Below are 27,500 nucleotides of genomic sequence, written 5' to 3'. Positions count from 1 at the left end.
AGTTAGGGTCAAACACCCTCTCCTGCATATCAGTTAGGGTCAAACACCCTCTCCTGCATATCAGTTAGGGTCAAACACCCTCTCCTGCATATCAGTTAGGGTCAAACACCCTCTCCTGCATATCAGTTAGGGTCAAACACCCTCTCCTGCATATCAGTTAGGGTCAAACACCCTCTCCTGCATATCAGTTAGGGTCAAACACTCTCTCCTGCATATCAGTTAGGGTCAAACACTCTCTCCTCCATATCAGTTAGGGTCAAACACTCTCTCCTGCATATCAGTTAGGGTCAAACACTCTCTCCTGCATATCAGTTAGGGTCAAACACCCTCTCCTGCATATCAGTTAGGGTCAAACACCCTCTCCTGCATGTCAGTTAGGGTCAAACACTCTCTCCTCCATATCAGTTAGGGTCAAACACTCTCTCCTGCATATCAGTTAGGGTCAAACACCCTCTCCTGCATATCAGTTAGGGTCAAACACCCTCTCCTCCATATCAGTTAGGGTCAAACACTCTCTCCTGCATATCAGTTAGGGTCAAACACCCTCTCCTGCATATCAGTTAGGGTCAAACACTCTCTCCTGCATATCAGTTAGGGTCAAACACTCTCTCCTGCAGATCAGTTAGGGTCAAACACTCTCTCCTGCATATCAGTTAGGGTCAAACACTCTCTCCTGCATATCAGTTAGGGTCAAACACTCTCTCCTGCATATCAGTTTAGGTCAAACACTCTCTCCTGCATATCAGTTAGGGTCAAACACCCTCTCCTGCATATCAGTTAGGGTCAAACACCCTCTCCTGCATATCAGTTAGGGTCAAACACTCTCTCCTGCATATCAGTTAGGGTCAAACACCCTCTCCTGCAGATCAGTTAGGGTCAAACACCCTCTCCTGCAGATCAGTTAGGGTCAAACACTCTCTCCTGCATATCAGTTAGGGTCAAACACCCTCTCCTGCATATCAGTTAGGGTCAAACACCCTCTCCTGCAGATCAGTTAGGGTCAAACACCCTCTCCTGCAGATCAGTTAGGGTCAAACACTCTCTCCTGCATATCAGTTAGGGTCAAACACCCTCTCCTGCATATCAGTTAGGGTCAAACACTCTCTCCTGCATATCAGTTAGGGTCAAACACTCTCTCCTGCATATCAGTTAGGGTCAAACACCCTCTCCTGCAGATCAGTTAGGGTCAAACACTCTCTCCTGCATATCAGTTAGGGTCAAACACTCTCTCCTGCATATCAGTTAGGGTCAAACACCCTCTCCTGCATATCAGTTAGGGTCAAACACCCTCTCCTGCATATCAGTTAGGGTCAAACACCCTCTCCTGCATATCAGTTAGGGTCAAACACCCTCTCCTGCATATCAGTTAGGGTCAGTCAAACACCCTCTCCTGCATATCAGTTAGGGTCAAACACCCTCTCCTGCATATCAGTTAGGGTCAGTCAAACACCCTCTCCTGCATATCAGTTAGGGTCAAACACCCTCTCCTGCATATCAGTTAGGGTCAAACACCCTCTCCTGCATATCAGTTAGGGTCAAACACCCTCTCCTGCATATCAGTTAGGGTCAGTCAAACACCCTCTCCTGCATATCAGTTAGGGTCAAACACCCTCTCCTGCATATCAGTTAGGGTCAAACACCCTCTCCTGCATATCAGTTAGGGTCAAACACTCTCTCCTGCATATCAGTTAGGGTCAAACACTCTCTCCTGCATATCAGTTAGGGTCAAACACTCTCTCCTGCATATCAGTTAGGGTCAAACACTCTCCTGCATATCCGTTAGGGTCAAACACTCTCTCCTGCATATCAGTTAGGGTCAAACACTCTCTCCTGCATATCAGTTAGGGTCAAACACCCTCTCCTGCATATCAGTTAGGGTCAAACACTCTCTCCTGCATATCAGTTAGGGTCAAACACTCTCTCCTCCATATCAGTTAGGGTCAAACACTCTCTCCTGCATATCAGTTAGGGTCAAACACCCTCTCCTGCATATCAGTTAGGGTCAAACACTCTCTCCTGCATATCAGTTAGGGTCAAACACTCTCTCCTGCATATCAGTTAGGGTCAAACACCCTCTCCTGCATATCAGTTAGGGTCAAACACTCTCTCCTGCATATCAGTTAGGGTCAAACACCCTCTCCTGCATATCAGTTAGGGTCAAACACCCTCTCCTGCATATCAGTTAGGGTCAAACACTCTCTCCTCCATATCAGTTAGGGTCAAACACTCTCTCCTGCATATCAGTTAGGATCAAACACCCTCTCCTCCATATCAGTTAGGGTCAAACACTCTCTCCTGCATATCAGTTAGGGTCAAACACCCTCTCCTGCATATCAGTTAGGGTCAAACACCCTCTCCTGCATATCAGTTAGGGTCAAACACCCTCTCCTGCATATCAGTTAGGGTCAAACACCCTCTCCTGCATATCAGTTAGGGTCAAACACCCTCTCCTGCATATCAGTTAGGGTCAAACACTCTCTCCTGCATATCAGTTAGGGTCAAACACTCTCTCCTGCATATCAGTTAGGGTCAAACACCCTCTCCTGCATATCAGTTAGGGTCAAACACTCTCTCCTGCATATCAGTTAGGGTCAAACACCCTCTCCTGCATATCAGTTAGGGTCAAACACCCTCTCCTGCATATCAGTTAGGGTCAAACACCCTCTCCTGCATATCAGTTAGGGTCAAACACTCTCTCCTGCATATCAGTTAGGGTCAAACACTCTCTCCTGCATATCAGTTAGGGTCAAACACTCTCTCCTGCATATCAGTTAGGGTCAAACACTCTCTCCTGCATATCAGTTAGGGTCAAACACTCTCTCCTGCATATCAGTTAGGGTCAAACACCCTCTCCTGCATATCAGTTAGGGTCAAACACCCTCTCCTGCATATCAGTTAGGGTCAAACACCCTCTCCTGCATATCAGTTAGGGTCAAACACCCTCTCCTGCATATCAGTTAGGGTCAAACACCCTCTCCTGCATATCAGTTAGGGTCAAACACTCTCTCCTGCATATCAGTTAGGGTCAAACACCCTCTCCTGCATATCAGTTAGGGTCAAACACCCTCTCCTGCATATCAGTTAGGGTCAAACACCCTCTCCTGCATATCAGTTAGGGTCAAACACTCTCCTGCATATCAGTTAGGGTCAAACACTCTCTCCTGCATATCAGTTAGGGTCAAACACCCTCTCCTGCATATCAGTTAGGGTCAAACACTCTCTCCTGCATATCAGTTAGGGTCAAACACTCTCTCCTGCATATCAGTTAGGGTCAAACACCCTCTCCTGCATATCAGTTAGGGTCAAACACCCTCTCCTGCATATCAGTTACGGTCAAACACCCTCTCCTGCATATCAGTTAGGGTCAAACACCCTCTCCTGCATATCAGTTAGGGTCAAACACCCTCTCCTGCATATCAGTTAGGGTCAAACACCCTCTCCTGCATATCAGTTAGGGTCAAACACCCTCTCCTGTGTAGCTGTTTTGGAGACTTTATCTTCAACCAGGTGAACTTGCCCTTGACCTCCTCTCCCCCGCTCCTCCTCTCCTGCAGAACAGAGGAGCATGTCCACCATGCTTTCCTCATCTGCTCGTTTGTCAGTGTGGAATAGAAGTGTGTGTGTGTCTGTCCATCTAGATGTGTTGTCATCCCCTGTTATCTGTTATCACTCTATTTTATCTCATTTATGTCTATCTCTCCCCCCCCCCCCCCCCAACACCCCTCCCCCCTCCCTCAGGTGGCCAGATGGGCCGAAGAGGAAGAGGAAGAACAGCCAGTGTTCGGTGAAGAGTGTCTCTGGTAAGAATTTTCCGTCTCCACCTTGGCCTTGCTGCTTTGTCAACAGCAACACAGCATCTGTACATCTCTATTTAAGACGACCAGCCTCTTGATGTGCAACACGTCTTGGCCAGCCTACAGTGGGCTCCCCCGGGCTTTAGCAGGGTATCATCCACAGGGTCTCCAAAAGTTTTACAACTCCATTAATCAATTTAGGGCAGAAGTATTTAAAAAGTCGGCAAACGCCATTTGATGAGGTATTACATTTTGTAGCTCGTTGTGTAAATGAGCATAAATATCATCTCATATCGACAGCAGACCCCTGATTTGAATCTAAATCGTATCGTGGCACTTTGTGACATCAGCAAATATCACATCGTTGTCCAAAGAATCTATAGAATATGGTATCGTGATGAAACTTGGGATTTACACCTCTATCGCTGATGTGACGAAAGTGGCGTCAAGGTCTTAAAATATATTGAAAAGGTCTTAAAAGGTATTGAATTTAAAAGGTAAAGGTAAAGTCCCACTGATTGTCAAACAATGTGTGAAATTTGTTCTCCGCATTTGACCCATCCCCTGGGGGAGCGGTGAGCAGCAGCGCCGCGCTCGGGAATCATATGGTGATCTAACCCCCCAATTCCAACCCCTTTGATGCTGAGTGCCAAGCAGGGAGGTGAATGGGTCCCATTTTTCTTTGGTATGACTCGGCCGGGGATCGAACTCACAACCTCCCAGTCTCAGGGTGGACACTCAGACCACAAGGCCACTGAGCTGGTCATTTAACTTCCTGTATATACCCTAAGTAGCATCGCAGGTACCACTACTATGATCATCTCTCTCTATAATCTTTCTTAATATTTTGTAGATACCCATGCGTTGAACTACATTGTAAAGGCCCAAACAGGAGTGTTCATGGCAATAGACTCTCAAGGGAAAGGGCTGTAATATAGAACACACATGACATTACACATAACCAAAAACAGCAGTCTCAATCGCTCCAGTGTAGATCCACAGTTTCAAAATGCATTTAGGACTCTTTTGGAGCCAACTATTGTACTGCAAAAAGCTCCCATGCTCAGTTCAAGATGAAAAATGTCTCCTGTCCAATTAAATTAAGAGAAAGGAAGCCAGCAGTGGGGCGAACTTTGCGTCACAAGTAGCGCTGTACTCACAATTGATTCTGATGTGGGTCTTGAAAGTGGACCAGACGGCTCATGTAAAAGCGCCAATACTAACTGGCCTAGGAGAATGGATAGCTTCAGTTTTAAGTGTATAGGAAAGCAGAACATATCGGTACGAGTGGCCTTGGTGCGGCTTCTGGTTTTGTCTGGCCGAAAAGTAAGTAAAACCAAACAACAATCACTGTATCTTTGAAATATCCACGATCACAATTTGGTTGTTTCTATTTGAAGACGGGGTTAAGGCGGCTTAAATCGCCTCAAGATGTTGTCGTTTTCCATTTGCGTTTCCTGACACATCTTGGGACCGAATGCGTAAACCATCGCTGGAAAAACGTGCGTTAACTTAGTAGGTCTGTACTGATAGCACATTCCTAAGATGAGCACGTTACCCCTCTTCTTTGAAATCCTTTTTGTTTTAGCTGAAAATTATAACGAGGCCTGCAACCAGGCCAGGAACTAACAACCGTGCCGCCCCCAAGAGCCCCCAAGAGCCCCCAAGAGCGCCGCCATTTGTTGTAAGTTGAATCCAGTGGAGAAGGAACGCAGGCGATGACAGCAGACAGGAGCAAACGGCTTTCAGATGTCTGGCTTGGCACTGCAGCTCTACTTCTGCTTTTTTGCCATCCTATTGCCACAGTAGTATCAGAGGAGATGTTTCTCCTGTAGCCACAGTAGTATCAGAGATGTTTCTCCTGTAGCCACAGTAGTATGAGAGGAGATGTTTCTCCTGTAGCCACAGTAGTATGAGAGGAGATGTTTCTCCTGTAGCTACAGTAGTATGAGAGGAGATGTTTCTCCTGTAGCCACAGTGGTATGAGAGGAGATGAAAAATCCCCTGCAGTGCGCTCTAACGGCTACATTCCACTAGGTCCGTGTCCGGTCCGTCTGCGCTGTGGTACGGCATCGGAGCCGATACGTTTCCACTCTAATCATTGTGTCAACTCCCACCTACTCCGCTGCGTTGCGTGTCTACTCCGTCCCAGCTCCGACGATCCGGAGCTCTCCGAAAAAGATACGCAGAGCTTCTATTTTTCACGGATGTCGGAGCACAGCCGCAGCAAGCTCGCACAGATACGGTAGAGTGGGACAGGAAAAACGACCCAGAAACAAAATAAAACATCCGGTGGTTATCAAAATAAAACACACTGTCGACCCCAGATCTTCTTTTTTTTTTTTTGTTGACCCTAGATCGTATTTCACATACGGTAGTCACATCAACATAACGTCACAATGGGTGGAATATGCGCGATTTCACCGCGAGAACTTGCCGGTCTCGTCACTCTAGCTGTCTGGCGCAGCGGAGCCGTGACGTGCTCTGCACGCAGCCGGTGAGTGTTGACGCAGCACAGAGCACGGAGCAAAATCGGAGCTCAGCCGCAACGCAACGCAATGCAACCAGTGCAATCCCGGCGTAAGCCTGCGCCTGTGAGTTCACCAACCTCTGTGAATGGGTTGGTGGCTCATGGCGTACAGCAGGGCTCTTCAATTGGCGCCCTCTGTGTGGCCCACGCTGGAATTGCAAAAAACAAACAAAATGTACAGTGCACCTGAACGCAACATGCAAGATACCTGCTGAATAAGTGTCCAAATGTTCATGTCATTCTGGCCAATACTCCACTTCTGTTATAACATTTCAGTCTGAATATGGAATATCTTTCAATAATCTTTATGATTAAAAGGCTAAAAGTAATTTCATGTGTAAGAAATGACTGTTCTATATTGAAGTAAACATTTAAATAATTAACTCGTTGGTTTTGGTTGGTTTGGTTTTATTTAGCTTCAAGAGTGCATTTTTGTTCATGTGTGACCCTCAACAGGCTTTGAGAATCCCGGGCCACACGTTATGAATATAGCCATGTTATAAACAACAAACTAACGCTGGTGATCCGTATGGAAACAGTGTTACTCGAAATGGTTAAAAGTTCTATCAATTTGGTCATTTAGTGGCGTTTTACTGCCATGTAACATAACTAACTAGCGGCTAACATTAGCCACAGTAGGCATTACCCATGGATGCATTGCTCTTAAAGGGCTCGCGCCGCGTGAACTACAGTAATAATCAATGGGGAAAAAAACAATTTTTCACATGAGTGGGGATTCATTTGAGGGCACAAAAAAAAGCAGTGTTCAACCCATAGAGGGAACTTATGCTGCTGAAAATGATACAAATGGTACAATGGTAACAGTTTGGTCTCAAATGTTGAAATTTTGACCAGAATTCTTCACACACACCCCCCAAAGTCATATATATTGGTTAAAAGCTGAAAAAAAGTGTTTTGGGGTAAGTTACACTTTAACATTAGCAAATAGATTTAACACATTTTCACACATTCAAGTCTGTCTCTTTTTTTACTTGTTGTCTGTGAGCTTCAGTAAAGCTGCTAGTTCTCATTATAAACATGATCAGTGTTGTAACAGTAATTAACATTGATCCGTGTCTCAAACTATGCTGTGTTGGGTCCTTCAATTTGAGGGGATTGGGCCTGGAAAGTCCTTGAATATGATGTTTAAGAAGGTGTTAGAACGCTGACACTGTAAATTCTCATATGCGGGCATGATGTCGTGTATGCAGACATGACTTTATTAGGGCCATATGAAATCTGTAAAAAAAAATCCAACTTCCCTTTAAAACAAATCTCCAAATTCAGTTTTTCCCCCATTTTAATTTTAATTTCGGGGTTAGGATTTTTTTTTTGGCTCTCTCAGACAAGCCTCTTCAACATGTTTCTCAAAGTGAAAACTAAGTTGCGAGGTGCAGCAAGGGTCCCACGCAAGACCCACTTCCCTCTCGAAACTATTATATATATAATATATAATAGTTATAATTATTAAATATATAATTATTTCACTACACCTATTTTACAATGATGAAATCATTTCACTTACTACAATAAGTAGCGCCTACTTTTGATTTTGCTAATTACCGGTAGGCCTAAATTGATCAATTTCTGCCAAATTATGGAAAATTCTGTAATATTCCATGTTTTACAGTTGATTCCATTTTTATTACCAAATTCCATGATTTAATTGCGGAACTCATATGGCCCTACTGTGTGTGTCCCATCCTGTATGATTGTCTGCTGGGGCTCGATGCACAGGAGCTTCCTTGAGGCACCTGTGATAACACGTAGCGCTCTGCTCCCCCTCTCTCATGTCATGGTCTGCTCCACCCCCCCCCCTCCTCCTCCTCCTCCTCCTCCTCCCTCCTCCAAACGTCCCTGTCTCTCCTCCTCTCCTATAGCTCTTAGCGTCTCTGTTCCAGGGTACATCCCCAGCTACCTGGAGAAGGATGAGCCGTGCGTGGTGTGCGGGGACAAGGCCACGGGCTACCACTACCGCTGCATCACCTGCGAGGGCTGCAAGGTACAGTGAGGACACCTCCCACACATTAATAATATGACCTAGCACAGGGCAGAGCACAGCGGAACCATACCGATACCAATACTGCTTATCGATAGCGATTCTTATCGATACTACTCTCCGTAATTTGGTGCAAGGCCGGCCGCCCGAAAAATTAGACATGTTATTTTACTAAAAATAATGCATTTTACCAAGTAAAATTACAAGTGTTTCAAGTGCTTTACTGAAATATTTGGGCCATATAATGATAATACAATTATCTCAACCTTAAAAGGTTACATATAGGTGCCAAAAAGCCATAAATTCACATCAAAGAACAAAGAAAAACAACAATTATAATTCAAGTTTAAACAGTAAGTGTGCAGCTGCAGCATTTTTTTTTTTTTTACTTTTCAACTGAGCATGCAGACAATTAAAATAAGGGTGCAATGCATGCTTTTGCACCCCCGTAGAACCGGGCCTGGTGTGGCCTGTTTTTTTCCCACGTCATGTGATGGAAATTTCAACTCACCAATTGGCCACTGGCCACACAGACAAAGTGCTTTGATCTGCTGGCCTGGCCGCACTGAAAACATGGCTCTTGTCTTGTGGCGAAAACCCAACGTTGCTTTTCCCGTTTGGGAGCATTTCAGCTTTCTGCCCGATGGAGATGGAAAGCCAAAGAATTTGGATGAGGCTGTGTGTCGCGTTTGTGGCAAGAAAATCAATTCCATGCGAGGAAACGCGACAAATCTCGCATGGCATCTGAGCATCACTCGTGCCACGCTATTCACCTTATGTTCAGACGCGGGGGTGGGCCAAATTCTTCCGGGTCGTGTTAACACTTTCGGCGGTCACGGCGCAAAATACAAAAGAACGTCGACGAAGAGAGTTGTTTTTGTAGCGGACAGTGCAGGGGGTAAAACAAAGAACGTAGCCTACTACTTTGAGCTCGGTACACAGAAAGAAAGCGGAGTACCCACTGTTAGCGAGGTCAGATAACGTTATCGTCGACAATGACGAGCACTTTCTTGTAAAACACACCTGGACTCCAACAAAGAAAGTTTCAGATCGTTTTCTCTCCTCCGAGCGCAGCTCAAGCCACTTACGTCTATAAGACCCGCAGACGTTAACGTAATTCCCTGGAATGCGAGAATTAACGAGCCAGTTACGTGGCGTTGCATTCTTAGACATTGCCGTTTGCTTTTATTTGGTATGCTACATACAATTGGCTAAATTATTAGTTAATTCAGAGTTAGATGATATTGGAGCCGCCGGCCATTTTATTTTTAGCCGGAAGTCGTCACACGACCACACAACCGGGTCAAATGGGCGTGGCTACATAAGGTGAATATGATGCAATGAAAGACAACCCATCCACCTCCGAAGATACCGGCTCAGGACTGCGCAAAATAGGAGGCGTATCCAAAAGCCTTTGCCAGAGTGAAGAAATACAGCCAAGACAGCAACAAGTGGCGACAGTAACAAGTGTAACCAAGTATGTTCAGTAATCCTATGTTGTCTGTTGAATGCTTGCTTGCCGAATGCGTGGCTGGAATGCCGACCAATATACGTAGGCGTATGTTTCAAAGACGTATACTCTCATTATTATCAACAACACTGGAATAAAGATAGACGATATAAAGAATATATACTAGATGAATAAATGCATCCAAAACCTATATTTAAGGACAATTACCTACCTATTTAATTTATTTTGTTGTTGTTTTTGTTTGTTTTTTGTTACCGCAACAGTTTGATTGGCTCCACTAATTTGTGCGCTATGGAAAAAGTCACTATTGCGGCAGCCCTAACTCCAAGTGACTTTTGTCGCTAAGGTGTGCTGATGTGTGCATGCACCATCAGCTCAAAAGCATGAGAGAGAGAGAGAGAGAGAGAGAGAGAGAGACAGAAAATGAGCAAGTGAGCGATGAGAGAGAGAGAGAACGAGCAAGTGAGCGATGCGATGCAGGCAGAACGTAATGTAGGCGGTTGGCAGCGGAGATGAAACATGACCGAGTAAAAAGTGGAATAAAACAGAACACGAGTAACAACACAGCAGCCAGACTCTGTGCTGGGACCCGTTTCATGTTAGCGACCCCGGGGGGGGGGGGGGGGGGGGGGGGAGGTCACTGGAGGGATTCAGAGTGCTCTGAAATATAAAGCTGTAACCCTCCTGTGACCAAAATATATTTTTCTTTGGCCCCCCCAAGTGATTGGGAAAATAATTTGATCGACGCTTCCCCAACAAATGTTATACTATTTTCACTGGTAAAACAGTGCTGTCGATAACAATGTTCATTGTCAATAAAATCATAGGCAGTCGCAGCGCGAGGCGGGCATCACGCATGGGACAAAATTAGGCAAAGCACCGTAATAGCTTGGACTTGGACTATGAGATGAAATATAAAATTAGGATCAATGCATTATTAAAGCTGCATTCAGCAATTGTTTGTGTTAAAATAAGTGTTAAATGGCTCTACATTCTGACAGCAATCACTGAATTAGAGTGTTTGGTCAGTGACTTGAAACCCCCAACACCCCTCTGTCCTCTATCTCTCTCCTGTAGCCCTCTCTCCTGCAGGGAGGACGTATCTCCGCAACCGTAACGCGGAGAGACCCAGGCGTTGGATTCGGGGTGAAAGAATACATACAATGTATAGACCTTTAAAGGCATCGCGATCTGACCTTCCGTTTCCCAGAAAACGTCAACATTTCTCTGATTGGATAGTGGGAGGTCGATGCCAAATTTGTATCCAGTTGATGTGAGGTGGCTTTAACTCACCAGCCTTTGCATAGAAGCATGAAGTCACAACATCAATCTCAAGATAGAATGAATCAAGCGCTTCCCAGGTTCTATCAGTTGGACATGTGTTCAACAGCTGCACTATTTGTTATGTTGCCCCGGCTGACTCACTTTTTCCTGATCCAATTAACCAATTAAAGGCTACAACAGCTCCCTTGCATTCGACAGAATGGAATGTGTTGGCTTGTCATGTTCAGCCTTGACTTAAGCAGGTATCCCAATTTAAAAGTAAGTTAAAATGCCCTGCCTCTGCTGTGCAACTCAGAGATGCGTTGCTGCTTTTTTTTTTCCAATATTTTATTTTAGCAGCCTTTTTTCTTTTTTTTAAACAACACACAAACAAGGCAAACAGACAGGCTCATACACATGAGGACGAAAGAAAAGAAAAGAAAAACAAAACAAATACATATATTCTTGACACTCAGTATTGTATCATACTACCAGTTGCACAACGTATCTATCTACATGCTTGCAGGACATATCGTAGGCAAGTTACCCGTCGCCCTCAGCCTCACTGAGGTAGGCTAAAAATGGGTCCCAAAAAATATATATATATATATATATATTTTTCAATTTTCAAAACGTAAAACAGAAACAACAAAAGGCTCAGACAGAGAAAGAAAAAACACACAAACATATGAATTTCGACGAAAAGTCGACTTTGGCCCAGCGAATTTCGACTAGTGTTTTTGCTAGAAATACCCATCCCTAATATATATACTGTATATATATATATATATATATATATATATAGATAGATAGATAGGTAGGTAGGTAGGTAGGTAGGTAGGTAGGTAGATAGATAGATAGATAGATAGATAGATAGATAGGTAGGTAGGTAGGTAGGTAGGTAGGTAGGTAGATAGATAGATAGATAGATAGATAGGTAGGTAGGTAGGTAGGTAGGTAGATAGATAGATAGATAGATAGATAGATAGATAGTAGAGATGCGCGGATGAGCTTTTATGCCATCCTAATCCGCGTGTATGCATGACCTTCCATGCTGTATTATGTCCAGTCCACCATGTGCCACTTGCCCTCATGTAGCTTACTCGGCTAACGCTATAGCTTTAAGTTTAGTTTACTTGATTGCCTCATTGTATGGGAAAATACGTACGCGTCTTCTCTTCAAACACGTCTTCAGCGGAGACTCCTTTTTGAGGGTGACATCATTGACCATATATGGATGAAAAGTGGAGCCTGACCTAGCACATGGATATTGTTTTGTTTACGTCCGTGGGTCCTTTGGGGATCTACAATAGGTGACTAAGAATGTGCCTGACGGAAAATGTAGCTTAAAATACGTTCATAGACTAGAGAACGCAATTAATATTATTTTTCCTCATTAATGATACATCGTTTCAACCGCCCGCAACCCATCCACTATTAATCAGAATGTTTATTTTTATGATCTGGCCCGCCCGCGGGGCGGGATATCCGCGGTCAGTGTGGTTATAACTGCGGCCCACGCATCACTAATAGATAGATCGATAGATAGATCCAGGCGCGGACTGCATAATCGGGCACGTCGGGCAAATGCCGGTGGCCTGGCCTGGCCTGAAAAAAAAATAATAATAATAATAATAATTGGTGCCCGCAGTCAGGCCACTCACTGAACAGCAAGCAGGCCAGACGCCGCCTACTGGTTTACTAGTGGTTTTATTACTTTATTCAGGGTTAAAGTGGGTGCATCTCATTGTAAAATTGGACTCGGCCCAAATTGGGCTTCAAACGGCCCAAATTGGGCTTCAAACGGCCCAAATTGGGCTTCAAACGGCCCAAATTGGGCTTCAAACGGCCCAAATCTGGCTACAAACGACACAAATTGGGCTTCAAACGGCCCAAATTTGGCTTCAAATAGCCCAAATTGGGCTTCAAATAGCCCAAATTGGGCTTCAAACGGCCCAAATTTTCCCCCGCCGCCCTTTGGACGCCAGCACGCGCGTCGGCCCGTATCGCCCTGGCCTGCTTGGTATCTAATGCCCGGCCTGAATTAAGATCCCAGTTCGCCCCTGGATAGATCACACTATCATAACATGTCCTGGAGAATTTCAGTTGAACAGACAGATGGGATAATTTCTGGACAAGTATTAAATCTGTGTTTAGAGCTGAGCTGTGTATGTGAGCCTGCGTGCCGGGCCAGGCCAGGCCAGGCCAGGCCAGGCCAGGCCGGGCCGGGCCAGGCAGGGCCAGGCCGGGCGATGCGTCTGCGAGCGAGACCTCGAGGGGAAACCAACGAGGGGCGACATGGTGACTCTCAAACTCCACAACGTTGTTCCAGGAAGTGCCTGCAACTGTCATGGCACTGACTGTTGCCGCTACTTCTGCTCTGGACCAGACACACACAGAACAGACACACACAAAGCAGACACACACAGAGCAGACACACACAGAACAGACACACACAGAACAGACACACACAGAGCAGACACACACAGAACAGACACACACAGAGCAGACACACACAGAACAGACACACACAGAACAGACACACACAAAGCAGACACACACAGAGCAGACACACACAGAACAGACACACACAGAACAGACACACACAGAACAGACACACACAGAACAGACACTGTTTGATACTAATACGCAATAACATTTCATTGTTTTTTTGTTTTTTTTTCATTTAATTTTGTGGCTATGCAGCTTGATATCTAATTTAAACACTGAATGCTGTCTCTGTTTCTCTTCCACCTTGTCTTTCTGCCCCCCTCTCTTTTTGCTATCTTTATTGTGCTATTCCTGTCCTCTCTCTCCCTCCCCCCTCTCTCTATCTCTCTATCTCTCTCTCCCTCCCCCCTCTCTCTATCTCTCTATCTATCTCTCTCTCCCTCCCCCCTCTCTCTATCTCTCTATCTCTATCTCCCTCCCCCCTCTCTCTATCTCTCTATCTCTCCCTCCCCCCTCTCTCTATCTCTCTATCTCTCCCTCCCCCCTCTCTCTATCTCTCTATCTCTCTCTCCCTCCCCCCTCTCTCCATCTCTCTATCTCTCTCTCCCTCCCCCCTCTCTCCATCTCTCTATCTCTCCCTCCCCCCTCTCTCTATCTCTCTATCTCTCTCTCCCTCCCCCCTCTCTCTATCTCTCTCTCCCTCCCCCCTCTCTCTATCTCTCTCTCTCTCCCTCCCCCCTCTCTCCATCTCTCTATCTCTCTCTCCAGGGTTTCTTCCGCAGAACCATCCAGAAGAACCTCCACCCGTCCTACTCGTGTAAATACGAAGGCTGCTGCATCATCGACAAGATCACTCGCAACCAGTGTCAGCTGTGCCGCTTCAACAAGTGCATCACCGTGGGCATGGCCATGGACTGTGAGTCACATGATGTCACCTATGATGTCACTAACCTATGATGAGACCTATGATGTCACTAACCTATGATGAGACCTATGATGTCACTAACCTATGATGAGACCTATGATGTCACTAACCTATGATGAGACCTATGATGTCACTAACCTATGATGGGACCTATGATGTCACTAACCTATGATGAGACCTATGATGTCACTAACCTATGATGAGACCTATGATGTCACTAACCTATGATGAGACCTATGATGTCACTAACCTATGATGGGACCTATGATGTCACTAACCTATGGTGAGACCTATGATGTCACTAACCTATGATGAGACCTATGATGTCACTAACCTATGATGAGACCTATGATGTCACTAACCTATGATGAGACCTATGATGTCACTAACCTATGATGGGACCTATGATGTCACTAACCTATGGTGAGACCTATGATGTCACTAACCTATGATGAGACCTATGATGTCACTAACCTATGATGAGACCTATGATGTCACTAACCTATGATGAGACCTATGATGTCACTAACCTATGATGAGACCTATGATGTCACTAACCTATGATGAGACCTATGATGTCACTAACCTATGATGAGACCTATGATGTCACTAACCTATGATGGGACCTATGATGTCACTAACCTATGGTGAGACCTATGATGTCACTAACCTATGATGAGACCTATGATGTCACTAACCTATGATGAGACCTATGATGTCACTAACCTATGATGAGACCTATGATGTCACTAACCTATGATGAGACCTATGATGTCACTAACCTATGATGGGACCTATGATGTCACTAACCTATGGTGAGACCTATGATGTCACTAACCTATGATGAGACCTATGATGTCACTAACCTATGATGAGACCTATGATGTCACTAACCTATGATGAGACCTATGATGTCACTAACCTATGATGAGACCTATGATGTCACTAACCTATGATGAGACCTATGATGTCACTAACCTATGATGAGACCTATGATGCCTTCTGCGTGTGCCACTTTGTTCAACAACACCAGACTACGTACAGCAACATGTGAGAAGTAGCAGTCAAAGGAATGCAATTGTCGTGTGGTAAAACGATGGACTGTATGGTAAAACATGACGACAGCTAAAAAATGTGCCCATCTTGAGGTTTGCGTTGTATTTACAGCTGTAAACACAGACTTCCTGTCTGTGTTATTCTTGTGTAAGTAACACGTCTATGCAAAAGCAACGCCTCTTCGTTAATGAGAGGGCCAGTGGACTTTTCATTACAGTTCAGACACACACGCACACACACATACACGCGCGCGCACACACACACACACACACACACACACACACACACACACACACACACACACAGACACAGACACAGACACACACACACACACACCAGTGTTGCGTCTCTAATTTTACATGGGGGAATAGTAGTCATTGCGCTCTGCATCTGTTCCTGTGGATAAAGGAAATTATTTCCTCGAGGATATTTTGATGAAAACACAAACCCGTAACATCTGGACGACTACAGAACATCTGGACGACTACAGAACATCTGGACGACTACAGTCGGGCTAAATTGTGGTGTTATTTTTTTTATTCCACGTTTTCTCTCTCTGATGATTAAACACAGAAGGGACTTTGGAAACACACGCATAGAGACAGTTTGTATGTGAAGCAGACACACACACATAGAGACAGTTTGTATGTGAAGCAGACACACACACATAGAGACAGTTTGTATGTGAAGCAGACACACACACATAGAGACAGTTTGTATGTGAAGCAGACACACACACATAGAGACAGTTTGTATGTGAAGCAGACACACACACATAGAGACAGTTTGTATGTGAAGCAGACACACACACATAGAGACAGTTTGTATGTGAAGCAGACACACACACATAGAGACAGTTTGTATGTGAAGCAGACACACACACATAGAGACAGTTTGTATGTGAAGCAGACACACACATAGAGACAGTTTGTATGTGAAGCAGACACACACACATAGAGACAGTTTGTATGTGAAGCAGACACACACACATAGAGACAGTTTGTATGTGAAGCAGACACACACACATAGAGACAGTTTGTATGTGAAGCAGACACACACACATAGAGACAGTTTGTATGTGAAGCAGACACACACACATAGAGACAGTTTGTATGTGAAGCAGACACACACACATAGAGACAGTTTGTATGTGAAGCAGACACACAGATAGAGACAGTTTGTATGTGAAGCAGACACACACACATAGAGACAGTTTGTATGTGAAGCAGACACACACGCATAGAGACAGTTTGTATGTGAAGCAGACACACACACATAGAGACAGTTTGTATGTGAAGCAGACACACACACATAGAGACAGTTTGTATGTGAAGCAGACACACACACATAGAGACAGTTTGTATGTGAAGCAGACACACACACATAGAGACAGTTTGTATGTGAAGCAGACACACACATAGATACAGTTTGTATGTGAAGCAGACACACACACATAGAGACAGTTTGTATGTGAAGCAGACACACACATAGAGACAGTTTGTATGTGAAGCAGACACACACACATAGAGACAGTTTGTATGTGAAGCAGACACACGCATAGAGACAGTTTGTATGTGAAGCAGACACACACATAGAGACAGTTTGTATGTGAAGCAGACACACACACATAGAGACAGTTTGTATGTGAAGCAGACACACACATAGAGACAGTTTGTATGTGAAGCAGACACACACACATAGAGACAGTTTGTATGTGAAGCAGACACACGCATAGAGACAGTTTGTATGTGAAGCAGACACACACATAGAGACAGTTTGTATGTGAAGCAGACACACACACATAGAGACAGTTTGTATGTGAAGCAGACACACACACATAGAGACAGTTTGTATGTGAAGCAGACACACGCATAGAGACAGTTTGTATGTGAAGCAGACACACACACACATAGAGACAGTTTGTATGTGAAGCAGACACACGCATAGAGACAGTTTGTATGTGAAGCAGACACACACACACACACATAGAGACAGTTTGTATGTGAAGCAGACACACACACATAGATACAGTTTGTATGTGAAGCAGACACACGCATAGAGACAGTTTGTATGTGAAGCAGACACACACACATAGAGACAGTTTGTATGTGAAGCAGACACACGCATAGAGACAGTTTGTATGTGAAGCAGACACACATAGAGACAGTTTGTATGTGAAGCAGACACACACATAGAGACAGTTTGTATGTGAAGCAGACACACACACATAGAGACAGTTTGTATGTGAAGCAGACACACAGATAGAGACAGTTTGTATGTGAAGCAGACACACACACATAGAGACAGTTTGTATGTGAAGCAGACACACACACATAGAGACAGTTTGTATGTGAAGCAGACACACAGATAGAGACAGTTTGTATGTGAAGCAGACACACACACATAGAGACAGTTTGTATGTGAAGCAGACACACACACATAGAGACAGTTTGTATGTGAAGCAGACACACACAGATAGAAACAGTTTGTATGTGAAGCAGACACACACACATAGAGACAGTTTGTATGTGAAGCAGACACACACACATAGAGACAGTTTGTATGTGAAGCAGACACACACAGATAGAGACAGTTTGTATGTGAAGCAGACACACACACATAGAGACAGTTTGTATGTGAAGCAGACACACACACATAGAGACAGTTTGTATGTGAAGCAGACACACACACATAGAGACAGTTTGTATGTGAAGCAGACACACACACATAGAGACAGTTTGTATGTGAAGCAGACACACACATAGAGACAGTTTGTATGTGAAGCAGACACACACACATAGAGACAGTTTGTATGTGAAGCAGACACACACATAGAGACAGTTTGTATGTGAAGCAGACACACACACATAGAGACAGTTTGTATGTGAAGCAGACACACACATAGAGACAGTTTGTATGTGAAGCAGACACACATAGAGACAGTTTGTATGTGAAGCAGACACACACACATAGAGACAGTTTGTATGTGAAGCAGACACACACACATAGAGACAGTTTGTATGTGAAGCAGACACACACACATAGAGACAGTTTGTATGTGAAGCAGACACACAGATAGAGACAGTTTGTATGTGAAGCAGACACACACACATAGAGACAGTTTGTATGTGAAGCAGACACACACACATAGAGACAGTTTGTATGTGAAGCAGACACACACACATAGAGACAGTTTGTATGTGAAGCAGACACACAGATAGAGACAGTTTGTATGTGAAGCAGACACACACACATAGAGACAGTTTGTATGTGAAGCAGACACACACACAGATAGAGACAGTTTGTATGTGAAGCAGACACACACACATAGAGACAGTTTGTATGTGAAGCAGACACACACACATAGAGACAGTTTGTATGTGAAGCAGACACACACACATAGAGACAGTTTGTATGTGAAGCAGACACACACACATAGAGACAGTTTGTATGTGAAGCAGACACACACACATAGAGACAGTTTGTATGTGAAGCAGACACACGCATAGAGACAGTTTGTATGTGAAGCAGACACACACACATAGAGACAGTTTGTATGTGAAGCAGACACACGCATAGAGACAGTTTGTATGTGAAGCAGACACACACACATAGAGACAGTTTGTATGTGAAGCAGACACACACACATAGAGACAGTTTGTATGTGAAGCAGACACACGCATAGAGACAGTTTGTATGGGAAGCAGACACACACATAGAGACAGTTTGTATGTGAAGCAGACACACACAGAGACAGTTTGTATGTGAAGCAGACACACACAGAGACAGTTTGTATGTGAAGCAGACACACACACATAGAGACAGTTTGTATGTGAAGCAGACACACACACATAGAGACAGTTTGTATGTGAAGCAGACACACACGCATAGAGACAGTTTGTATGTGAAGCAGACACACACACATAGAGACAGTTTGTATGTGAAGCAGACACACACACATAGAGACAGTTTGTATGTGAAGCAGACACACACATAGAGACAGTTTGTATGTGAAGCAGACACACATATAGAGACAGTTTGTATGTGAAGCAGACACACACACATAGAGACAGTTTGTATGTGAAGCAGACACACACGCATAGAGACAGTTTGTATGTGAAGCAGACACACACACATAGAGACAGTTTGTATGTGAAGCAGACACACACACATAGATACAGTTTGTATGTGAAGCAGACACACACACATAGAGACAGTTTGTATGTGAAGCAGACACACACACATAGAGACAGTTTGTATGTGAAGCAGACACACACACATAGAGACAGTTTGTATGTGAAGCAGACACACACACATAGAGACAGTTTGTATGTGAAGCAGACACACACACATAGAGACAGTTTGTATGTGAAGCAGACACACACACATAGAGACAGTTTGTATGTGAAGCAGACACACATATAGAGACAGTTTGTATGTGAAGCAGACACACACACATAGAAACAGTTTGTATGTGAAGCAGACACACACATAGAGACAGTTTGTATGTGAAGCAGACACACACACATAGAGACAGTTTGTATGTGAAGCAGACACACGCATAGAGACAGTTTGTATGTGAAACAGACACATAGAAACAGTTTGTATGTGAAGCAGACACACACATAGAGACAGTTTGTATGTGAAGCAGACACACACACATAGAAACAGTTTGTATGTGAAGCAGACACACATATAGAGACAGTTTGTATTTTTTTTAATCGCATGCTATTTTGTCCCTTCTACGCACCCTTACTTGTAGTCAAGCCGCCACTTCCTGCTGCCTGTCACATCTTAGTGATGGATTCCAAAGTCTCCACTGAGCTTTGGAATGGCTCGTTTCAGTGCCACACGGCTTGGTTGACAAATCAAAAGTAATTATGTCTGTTGTGTCAAGCGGAATTTTACTATCGCCGAAATACTAGCATTATTAGCGTACGAGCTAACGTTTCTACCGAGCCAAACGTGCAGGTCCCGCTAACGTCAGTCAGGCTGCAGGCAACCGCTTCGCCTAAGCCGTGGCAAAGCCCTGTTTTAGAACGTGTAAATGGCCACAGACCACAGACCTGTGGATGAAACTAACGTTACAGTACATGTAAGAAGCAGCGTTTGCTAATGGGTGCCAATTGACTGCAGACCTGCACGTGCTGTAGGCTACATTTTGTAGGCTGCAACCCGGAAATCCGTTCAAAAAATATGACATCTCACAGAATAAGCACTACGTTTCTAATAGTCCTGCTAACAGAATGATTATAGATTCTATAATATAGACCATATTATACTTTATGAAATATTATAAAGTCTGCATAAAGTGTTATTATACAGGCAATGTTATAGACAGGATTAGAGTACACTATGCAAAACATGAAATTGTCTCCTACCTCTAAGTCATGGTTGCAAGCCCACACTGTTGTCACTATAGTAGATGTGTTTTGAAGTAGACATTGTATTAACTGGCTCTACATTACATTTCTAATGATTTGAAAGAAATCATATAAAAGCTCATGTCAAAAAATACAGATATCTAACCCCTCCAAATCTCAACCACCCACCCCCCTTCCTTTCCCAGTGGTGCTGGACGACTCAAAGCGTGTGGCCAAGCGGCGTCTTATTGAGGAGAATCGTGAGAAGCGTAAGAAGGAGGAGATGGTGAAGACGCTGCAGACGCGTCCGGAGCCCAGCACCTCGGAGTGGGAGCTGATCAGGATGGTGACGGAGGCCCACCGCCACACCAACGCCCAGGGCTCCAGCTGGAAGCAGAAGCGCAAGTTCCTGGTGAGGGAGCCTCGCGTCGTCTCATTTGGTCAATCTCTTTTATCCGTTTGTGTTCATCTACTCTATAGCAGTGGTTCTCCAACTTGTATGGCTTCAGTACCCCCCTTTCCCTGATTTTTGAGTATCCCCTTTACCCAACTACAACATTTTGCTTAGAAAACTACAAGAGAAAACTATAGGATCTGATGCAATTAATGAATGAATGATAAGCCACCTTTTAAAGAATATGACATTACAAAATAGGAAATGGAGTGAAAGAGTAGCAATCAGTGCCTCCCGAGTAGATTTATTTGAACATTACATTTATTTTCAGGATTTATTCCTACATTTGTACAAGTACCCCCTGTAGTACCTCCCCGTACCCATAGGGGTACATGTACCCTAGTTTGGGAACCACTTTCTAACTCCAGCATTCGTACAGTTCATTCTTTCACTTTAAAGGAGAATTTGGGTATTTTTCAACCTCGACCCTATTTTCCTAATTATCATTTTAATGTCGTTAAAAAGACCACATGAACCCAAGTGTCGCGAGGGGTCGGTGACGTATCAGACTGAAAACAGATATTGCCTGAGATGAAAGAGGGTTGAGAGGCGGGCCATACCGTGTCGATGATTTGATTTGACAGTTCTGGGCACTGGAGTTGGCGTTGGCCAATCCTGGCGTGTTCCGCCCCCAAATCGAGCGTGTTCTGGCGCTACGCGACTGGGCTCCGGGAGAACCAGGCAGCCGGCTGCTTCCGTGTGGAGCGGTGCGGACATGCCGAGGCAGGAGTGCTGCCTGTCGGCTTGGAGCGTCGACTAGCCACGCTAAAGAGCCGCGGTAAATACAATATTCCTGGAATGCTAGTTTAACGAACCAGTTACACGTCTTATGCGTTCTACATCAAATTAAGACATTACCGTTTGCTTTATTTTGTGTGTTACATACTTATTGACCAAGTTATTAGTTAGTTTATGGGCTAGAAATTCTGCCAGGTTACAGGCAGTAGGCGCCATCTTGCCTGCAGAATTTTCTCCTCAAAATGAATATTGATTGACAGCTGCCATGTCGTGATATGATTGGTTGAAATGTGGTAGACACTTGATAGTACTTTGTTACGTCACCATACTGTAGATTACAGTTATGTATGAAATCCTGAAAAATGAACTTTTGATGTGAAAAAGTGTGAAAGACTGAAGAATTTTTTTTGGGTGATTTTTTTTTTTTGCATACATTATTAACACATTGAGTGCCAAGGACGTCTGTGGACGTCCTAAAAAAAAGTAACGTTCAGTGCCAAGGACGTCTGTGGACGTCCTAAAATCATAATTCATATTATTCCATAATTCTGCTGTTTAAGGTCGTACCTAGCCAGTGAGCATGAATCCCTTCAAGGGATCACACGGCGCCACCGTGTGATGGGGGGGGAGTGAGAGGAGAGGGGGGGGGGGGGGCACGCAGGCTGCACAGAAACCACACCACGCCACCACATCAGAAAACACCAGCCAGAGTCAGTGAATGTGCTCGAAATTAGAGTGCAAAAGGTATTCATAAAAGTGACTATATCTTGAAAAGTAAAAAAAAAACGGCAGAAAACCCTTGAAAGTGCACTTTTTTCAGAGGCTGTCATTTCATAATGGAACTGTCTAGAAACAAAATTTCTTCTTTGGAAGAAGCAGGAGTGTTCAATGTTTCATTAAAGTCCAGCTCTGTCAATATAGCCCCTAATAGAAAAAATTCTATAGCTGTTTTCAACTGAATGGAAGTGAATCTGGCACAGGCTCCAGACAATTTTACTGAAGCGCTGTGGCACTCAATGTGTTAAATCGATGCACTGAATACCCAGGTATGTGAACTAAAATAAAATAAAAAGTCATTTTTGGGTTCAGCTCATCTTTAATATAAGCAGATGGGCAGTGTTTACCTTCGCTATATGTTTTACACACGGAGAGCTCCCATTTCCTCCTCTGGGAAAACGCTCCACTGTGACGTGTTTAAAATGTCCATAAATGTCCAGGTAAGGTGGGACAATGTCCATGGGAGGAGCCCAGTTCTTGCAGAGCCGCTTGTGCTCAGCGTGCATTAGTGGGAGGAGGGAGGAGGGTTCAGGTACTACCACACGTCAGTCTTCTGCCATGCAGGAGGGTTCAGGTACTACCACACGTCAGTCTTCTGCCATGCAGGAGGGTTCAGGTACTACCACACGTCAGTCTTCTGCCATGCAGGAGGGTTCAGGTACTACCACACGTCAGTCTTCTGCCATGCAGGAGGGTTCAGGTACTACCACACGTCAGTCTTCTGCCATGCAGGAGGGTTCAGGTACTACCACACGTCAGTCTTCTGCCATGCAGGAGGGTTCAGGTACTACCACACGTCAGTCTTCTGCCATGCAGGAGGGTTCAGGTACTACCACACGTCAGTCTTCTGCCATGCAGGAGGGTTCAGGTACTACCACACGTCAGTCTTCTGCCATGCAGGAGGGTTCAGGTACTACCACACGTCAGTCTTCTGCCATGCAGGAGGGTTCAGGTACTACCACACGTCAGTCTTCTGCCATGCAGGAGGGTTCAGGTACTACCACACGTCAGTCTTCTGCCATGCGGGAGGGTTCAGGTACTACCACACGTCAGTCTTCTGCCATGCAGGAGGGTTCAGGTACTACCACACGTCAGTCTTCTGCCATGCAGGAGGGTTCAGGTACTACCACACGTCAGTCTTCTGCCATGCAGGAGGGTTCAGGTACTACCACACGTCAGTCTTCTGCCATGCAGGAGGGTTCAGGTACTACCACACGTCAGTCTTCTGCCATGCAGGAGGGTTCAGGTACTACCACACGTCAGTCTTCTGCCATGCAGGAGGGTTCAGGTACTACCACACGTCAGTCTTCTGCCATGCAGGAGGGTTCAGGTACTACCACACGTCAGTCTTCTGCCATGCAGGAGGGTTCAGGTACTACCACACGTCAGTCTTCTGCCATGCAGGAGGGTTCAGGTACTACCACACGTCAGTCTTCTGCTGTGCGGGAGGAGCCTGAAGAGTTTAGGACCTGGGTGGGTGGGGTTGGCCATCATTTTTGGAGACCGCTTTAGCATCCTTGCAGTGTGTAAGTCCTGAAAGGATGGCAGGCTGCACCCGACCACCTTTTCAGCACGGTGGCTAAATACTGTAACTCTTCATTCCATGCCTCTCCATACCACTCTATAGCAGTATTTCCAGTTCAAAAGAAGAAACACACAAGACAGTTGCCAGGCAACAGTCACAGGCAGGCAAAGACAGAGGTGGAGTGAGAGAGGAGCAGCCTCTGGACGCCATGTTTGCCATCAGGATTATATTTGGCAGCCAATGATGACGCAGTAGACCCTGTCTGGCTGGCCCAATCACAGCCCATGATACTCTCTATGCATGCCTGGCTGGCCCAATCACAGCCCATGATACTCTCTATGCATGCCTGGCTGGCCCAATCACAGCCCAGATACTCTCTATGCAGCAACGTCAGTGCTGTGCTTTTGATTGGGAAGTTTGCAATGTTGCATGGTAGGAAAAAGTCTTTATTGTGCGAACACATTAAAACACATTAAAACACATTAAAACACATTAATAAAACACATTAAAACACAGCTACGGTACTTAAAAAAACATAGAGGGGGAAAAAAACACAGTTTCATACGGCATCATTTCAGAGCAACTCAATGAAAAATAAGACGCATTTCAACGAGCCAGTTTTCTTCAAGAATCATAATCAAGAAGTGTGGTACATAACATGAAGTTAGTTTGAACTGCTTCACATTTCTTTTATTTTTTTTACACCTTTGTCTTTAGCTGAATGTCCTATACTGACATCAGCCTCCTTTGTCTTTAGCTGAATGTCCTATACTGACATCAGCCTCCTTTGTCTTTAGCTGAATGTCCTATACTGACATCAGCCTCCTTTGTCTTTAGCTGAATGTCCTATACTGACATCAGCCTCCTTGTCCCTCCAGTGATGAGATGACTACAGTGTCTCTCTGACATCAAGCTGTTTCCTGCCTGTTATGCTTTTATAGGTTCCCATTGTGTCAAAGCAGGATACAGCCGCTAAGCTGCAGGATACTAAGCTGCAGGATACTAAGCTGCAGGATAGGGGGTCAGCCGCTAAGCTGCAGGATACTAAGCTGCAGGATACTAAGCTGCAGGATAGGGGGTCAGCCGCTAAGCTGCAAGATAGGGGGTCAGCCGCTAAGCTGCAGGATAGGGGGTCAGCCGCTAAGCTGCAGGATAGGGGGTCAGCCGCTAAGCTGCAGGATAGGGGGTCAGCCGCTAAGCTGCAGGATAGGGGGTCAGCCGCTAAGCTGCAGGATAGGGGGTCAGCCGCTAAGCTGCAGGATAGGGGGTCAGCCGCTAAGCTGCGGATGGAAACCCGCGGGGGACGAGAAGGTCTTACTTCTCCACGAGTCTCTGATGTGAGAACGGCAACAAGCCATCTCTGACTACCTTTACATGACCCTGTTCAACTCATGTGAGGCCAAGCTCAAACACAGAGAAGATAACTTCTAAAATTTTGAGTGATTTAGAGTCTAAATCACTCTACTCCCCTGTCTACTATCTCTGTCTTTATATAAATTGGTTTGGGTGCTGGACACTCTTTTATTGAGCATAGCCTCCACTACGAGGCTATGTACAGTATGTTCCCAAGTGAAAAACAGCACCAGGAAGCAGAGGAACCGGTCAAACCAGTTAATTTCATTTCCCCTCATTAAAGTCCCATGATGTATTTGTTTTTTAATCTTAAAACAGTATTTTAATCATGTTGATGGTACAGTGACTTCTAATAGGGACAATGCACACAATGCACACTGCCCTTTGAAGGCCTGTTCCTGCACTATGCTTTTTTGCTGCCTGAGTCCTGGAGCGTCTTGACAGTGTCAAGTTACATGGGACTTTTTAAGTCCATTTCCTGCACAGCTCCTTCAAATTAAAGGTTTTCCACTGACAAACTAATGGCACGCTTTTATTATGAAAGTACGTATCGGAAGTGAAACACATTTATTTAAAGACATTTGGGGATATTTGGAGCTATTCTTCCCAGGGAACCAGTTATATGAACACTGCAGAAAGGTAAGAAAAGTAGAGAGTTTAAGTAGAAACATTAAAATAAGGCTGATATGTGAACGTACAAACAGGGAAGTGTAGCAGGTGGGGGCGCAGTTTCCCCAAACAGAAAAACGATAGAATGGGGCTTTAAACACAGAAAAGATCAGCCAGTGTTACCGTGGGAAAACTCACGCAACACAACGCCATCGGCGTTCCCTCATTGGCCGATGACTGAAGTGGAGCTTCCGACATGTCGATGGTTAACGTGGCTCTTGTACTGTAGTGTGTTGTTTCACTCTTGTCACGTGTTTTAACGTGGCTCTTGTACTGTAGTGTGTTGTTTCACTCTTGTCACGTGTTGTGTCCAGCCAGAGGATATTGGCCAGGGTCCGCTGGCGCCCACCCCTGATGGAGACAAGGTGGACCTGGAGGCCTTCAGCGAGTTCACCAAGATCGTCACCCCTGCCATCACCCGCGTCGTCGACTTCGCCAAGAAGCTGCCCATGTTCTCAGAGGTGGGTTCAGCCATGTGTGTGTGTGTGTGTGTGTGTGTGTGTGTGTGAGTGAACTATTAAAAAACAAGCTGCTGGGAGGCGTAATAATGTGGTTAACTCAATGTGATTTCTGCACACATGCATTTAGATCAAAGCCTTCTTAACACGTTCACTGCCAATGACGTGTTTTTACGTCAAACAAAATCCAACCGTTCACTGCCAATGACGTGTTTTTACGTTAAAAAAAAAATCGATTTTTTTTTTGACGGTGGGACGTTGATCTAACCCTTTTACGTCTCCTATGCCAGAATTGGAGGTATTGAATGTGTATAATCTATTTTACCGACCCACTGAGTGGCGACAGTGCTCTCCTGACTAGAGGAAGGCAAGCAAAAAGCAGTGTCAGGAAGCCATTCTCATGAAAATGGATGGCGAAAACGCTTTCGTTTTCGCGCTGATTGCTGGCGGTGCGGGATTGCAAATTTGCATAATAGATTACGGGTGGAACACACTTTGAAACACGCAGCATAAATATGACCAGAATCGCAAAAGCTTCATCAAAGCTCTCAACCGAAGCGAGCGAGCCCATCCAGACTTCCTCAAAGAGCGGCCGCGCAATCAGGCACAGCAGCAGCAAAGCAATGAGACTGGTGACGCGAGGTTACAGCAGCAGAAACGAGCTTGTGACACGG

General features: G+C 44.9%; 1 protein-coding gene across 1 annotated transcript in view; it reads left to right on the top strand.

Moving 5' to 3' along the window:
- Positions 1-27,500, top strand: part of LOC310788572 (thyroid hormone receptor alpha) — a gene marked incomplete at both ends in the record, with an annotated part of 51,176 nt that overhangs the window by 10,369 nt on the left and 13,307 nt on the right. Inside the window, 5 exons of the mRNA XM_083650104.1 lie at positions 3,739-3,800; positions 8,226-8,326; positions 14,277-14,424; positions 21,059-21,264; positions 26,683-26,829. Coding sequence (XP_083506230.1) covers positions 3,739-3,800; positions 8,226-8,326; positions 14,277-14,424; positions 21,059-21,264; positions 26,683-26,829 — 664 coding nt within the window. The remainder of the gene's footprint in view (positions 1-3,738; positions 3,801-8,225; positions 8,327-14,276; positions 14,425-21,058; positions 21,265-26,682; positions 26,830-27,500) is intronic.

This window comes from Poromitra crassiceps (genome assembly GCF_964638095.1).
Source record: "Poromitra crassiceps genome assembly, chromosome: 13".
In the NCBI taxonomy this organism is placed as follows: Eukaryota; Metazoa; Chordata; class Actinopteri; order Beryciformes; family Melamphaidae; genus Poromitra; species Poromitra crassiceps.
This window is presented reverse-complemented; position numbering and strand designations above follow the sequence as displayed.